Source organism: Triticum aestivum, chromosome 4D, assembly GCF_018294505.1.
Source record: "Triticum aestivum cultivar Chinese Spring chromosome 4D, IWGSC CS RefSeq v2.1, whole genome shotgun sequence".
NCBI lineage: Eukaryota > Viridiplantae > Streptophyta > Magnoliopsida > Poales > Poaceae > Triticum > Triticum aestivum.
The window spans coordinates 123,664,210-123,668,213 of NC_057805.1; the positions used below are offsets into that span (position 1 = coordinate 123,664,210).

The window sequence follows — 4,004 nt, forward strand, 5'->3', positions numbered from 1 at the left end:
TCCAAGAACATAGATTCCTTCTTCAACCTAGGTCATGACCGAGGGCGGGTATCTCACTCGCATATCTAGAGCCCAGCATCTCTCCTGAACGACACCTTCTACAGATTCTACTGGTGGTATTTCCCGAGGCGAGGGTAAATATGTGCATTTATATCGGTCAGGAAACGACAATGACTCTTCTTCTTTCCGGGAAGCTATGGGCACCTCACAATTCTTATACGACATTAGTGGAAGCGAACATTCATAGCATTCATTGTCACCGATCATTGACAAAAGAAGAAAAAGAAGCCGTACGACAACTTAAGGAATCTTTAGATTTGGCGGATATAGACTCAAAGGGCACAGACAGGCTGCTGGTACTTTTTTTTAGCTAACTAAAGTCCAACTTCCTTTGCCGAAAGAGGATGAAACGGATCAGCCGATTCAACTTAGCATTACCCGACTCGTAACTTCAAGCACAACCATCCGTCTCAATCCAAAATCTCCGATCGTCTGTGATCCAAACCCAAACTCTCCTCCGGTTTTGGATATATAGACAGTGCCTGCTCTCAAACCAACCAAGACAGCAGCAAGTTCCTATCGAGAACAAGACGACAGATCAATATGACCAATTTCTATAATATCTCGGGTGAATACGTGAAAAAGTGTTGCTTAGCTCAGTGAAATGGAATAAGGAAGAGAAAGTGTAGTGTGATAAGGGAAGATGCAAGTCAATTTTGAGGTTTTCAAGCAAGGGCTGAGATAGATATACAAACCAGAAGAATTCACATCAGAACCCTTTCCTGCTTCCCCTTTTTACCCATCGGACTCGACTCACATTTTGATCTCCTACGCTTGCTTTCACAGTCCCCCTACGAGCAGCCCGGAATCAATGAAGGAGTTCATTCAGCACCGAGCCGAGCGAGTGTAGATTCAATATGTTGATTGTACCGAACGAAGGATTTGCCTTATCACGAAAGCCACATTCGTTTTGTTTGAGGAAGTCACACGTCCTCTTCCCTATAAATAAGGAGATTCATTCTTTTTTTTCAGAAATCCCCTCTTCTTCCTCCTCAAGCCCCTATCACAAGACCAAGCGGATCTCATCCTGCAGAAGACTCAGAGCGGATCTATCTAATGGCATGGCTAGCTGGCGGATGTGATCTATTCTCGTGTCACATCGCTTTCTTTCTTCTCCCTCCATTTTCTTCACTACTACCGCTTCTACACATAAATCAAAGAAGCATTGTGGAATAGTGGCATTTCGTTAATGTTCTTAGTGAAAGGGTTGCCGCAAAACCGGCAAACTCAGAGCGGTCTCTGAAAGTGAATAGGAGCATAGCGGCATCATCCAAGCCAAACACGTCTCCTCAGTCAAGGGTCTTCTCGCGCAAATAAGATCAAAAAATAACAACTGATTTCGCTTAATGCATGTCACCCGCCCGCTCTCAATACAGCAAGTGACTCTCTCTCACAAGACAGAGAAAGATTACCGATTCATCCAATCCAATTTGATCAGAAGTGAGTTCATTGTTGTTGTATAGCGAAACCTTTCCTTGACAAAACCATTCTCAGCTAATAGAAGCCGAGCTATCTATCCAGATCAGGGTTGAACGAAGCGAATGGAAAAGCCAAAGAAAACATAAATCCATTGCGATTAGAAACCAGTGACTCTACAGCCAGGGCTCGATGGCGATGTAATATAGAAAGAATGGGGAGTTAGGGCTTCGGTTTCCTCTGTAGCCAGTTTCAATTCCAAATCATTTGCCGACATGCGGACTCACTTCTCTTTTATGGGATGACTTTTATTATCCAAGTTGTCTATTTACGTGGGTGAATCAAGTACAACAAGTCAGGTCAGAGCTTGTGGTAGAAGATTGGGCTCTGCTATGCAGATCCACTCAACTAGGAAAGAAGTACACATTGCTGACTGACTGTTTGAACGATCCTAGTTACTAGTAGCTAATCAAGTCAGAGTAGGGTGGCCGAGAAGCTTCTTGCCGGTGCCCCCAAAAGCAAAGCACAGACTCTACTCACCCACGCGTTTTCCACCTACGGAGGGAGAAATCATCGAAATATCCTCATCCCCTGAAAGGGAACCCGAAAACAGGACGAGAGTGGATAGGGTGACTAAGGAGGCCGTAAAAATTAGTAGTGCATTTTTGAAAGATAAGATTACAAAAAGGCGAGAGCAGCATAATTGTTAGTTAGGGGTAAGAGGGGACGGGCCCGTATAGAAAGTCAATCCTTCTTTTTCCGATATGCCGCTCCGCAAGCAAGGAGTGCCACGCACGAGCGGAGCGAAAACTAAGCAAGGGGAATTCCGTCATTCCATGGAAAGCATGCGAAATCCTTTGATTGTTTATAGAATCAAAATAACTATATAGTCTTTCTTGTTCCACTTGCAAGGCAAGGAAAATAAAATGTCAGTTTCGTTATTACAACCTTATTTTTTTATGTCAAAGACAAAAAGCTACGCGCAAATTCTCATTGGATCTCGGTTGTTCTTAACAGTGATGGCTATTCATTTAAGTCTTCGGGTAGCACCACCAGATCTTCAACAAGGTGGAAATTCTCGTATTTCGTATGTACATGTTCCTGCGGCTCGGATGAGTATAGTTATTTATATCGCGACAGCTATAAACTGTTCCTTGTTCCCATTAACAAAACATCCCCTTTTTCTTCGCTCTTCCGGAACCGGTACAGAAATTGGTGCTTTTTCTACTTTGTTTACGTTAGTGACTGGGGGGTTTCGGGGAAGGCCTATGTGGGGTACCTTTCGGGTGTGGGATGCTCGTTTAACTTCTGTATTCATCTTGTTCCTTATTTACCTGGGTGCACTGCGTTTTCAAAAGCTTCCTGTAGAACCGGCTCCTATTTCAATCCGTGCTGGACCGATCGATATACCAATAATAAAGTCTCCAGTCAACTGGTGGAATACATCGCATCAACCTGGGAGCATTAGCCGATCTGGTACATCAATACATGTTCCTATGCCCATTCCAATCTTGTCTAACTTTGCTAACTTCCCCTTCTCTACCCGTATCTTGTTCGTTCTGGAAACACGTCTTCCTATTCCATCTTTTCCCGAATCTCCCTTAACGGAAGAAATAGAAGCTCGAGAAGGAGTACCACTAAAAACCTAGTTCGCTCTCAAATAAAAACCTAGTTCACTCGCTAAAGCATCCATGGCTGAATGGTGAAAGCGCCCACCAACCTAGAAAGGCAAAATGGGTCAAAAAGTAGGTTCGATTCCTGCCGGATGCACTGCCTCTTAAAGACAGAAACAGAGGAGGGAAAGAAGGTAGTATAGGGAACTTGCTTTTGGATTCTTATCGAAAGTGAATCCCTCTAACACTTCTGTTAGTGTTTTATGAGAAAATCTTTTATAGACACAACGAGTGTGAAAATCCTTAGTCACTAGGCAAGAAGGCTCGATGGGAACAAAAAGGATACAATTAGTTCAGAATAAAAAATGTACAATTTCAAAGGAAAGAAGGAATGGCAAGTTTCCCTCCATTGAACATCAATCAATCTAGAAATAGGTAAAGGAAGGCGTATCACAGGGGTATTTTTCTTTTTTCTATTCACTTCCGTGGGGTTCTAAATTGAAAACATGAACACAAACGAAATCGTATTGAAATTACATAAAAAAAGAAAAGGGAGGAGTAGCTCTTGGTTTAAAGAAAAGGGAGGAGATGGATCGAATTCAGTCTTTTTCCTTTCTTTGATGATCTTCAACACATCTATTTGAATTCCCTGCGAGTGAAGGATTTCTCGTATGGAGAAAAACCTCTTGAGCGCTATCTGATCTTATTTTTGTATTTCAAATATGGGACCTGCCTTTTTAATGGGACATCCCGGCAACAGGCCTACTCATGCATGTGGCCAAGTACTCGACCAATCCTCGGAGCGAAGGGATGAACGAATTCTCGATGTCTGGTTCATTGAGGTCAGCATCACATGAAACCTTTAGCACTTCCGTTCGATATTGGATGGAGTATGGCTGGAAGGTCAGCCTAGCT

At 43.1% G+C, this 4,004-nt stretch overlaps 1 protein-coding gene across 1 annotated transcript; it reads left to right on the forward strand.

Annotated features, from left to right (window-relative positions):
* The first annotated feature begins 1,662 nt into the window (after positions 1 to 1,662).
* Positions 1,663 to 3,371, forward strand: LOC123096765 (putative cytochrome c biosynthesis ccmC-like mitochondrial protein). The gene has a single exon (XM_044518557.1). It carries the CDS (start codon positions 2,403 to 2,405, stop codon positions 3,123 to 3,125), a length of 723 nt encoding a protein of 240 aa, XP_044374492.1. The 5' UTR covers positions 1,663 to 2,402; the 3' UTR covers positions 3,126 to 3,371.
* The last annotated feature ends 633 nt before the right edge of the window (positions 3,372 to 4,004 follow it).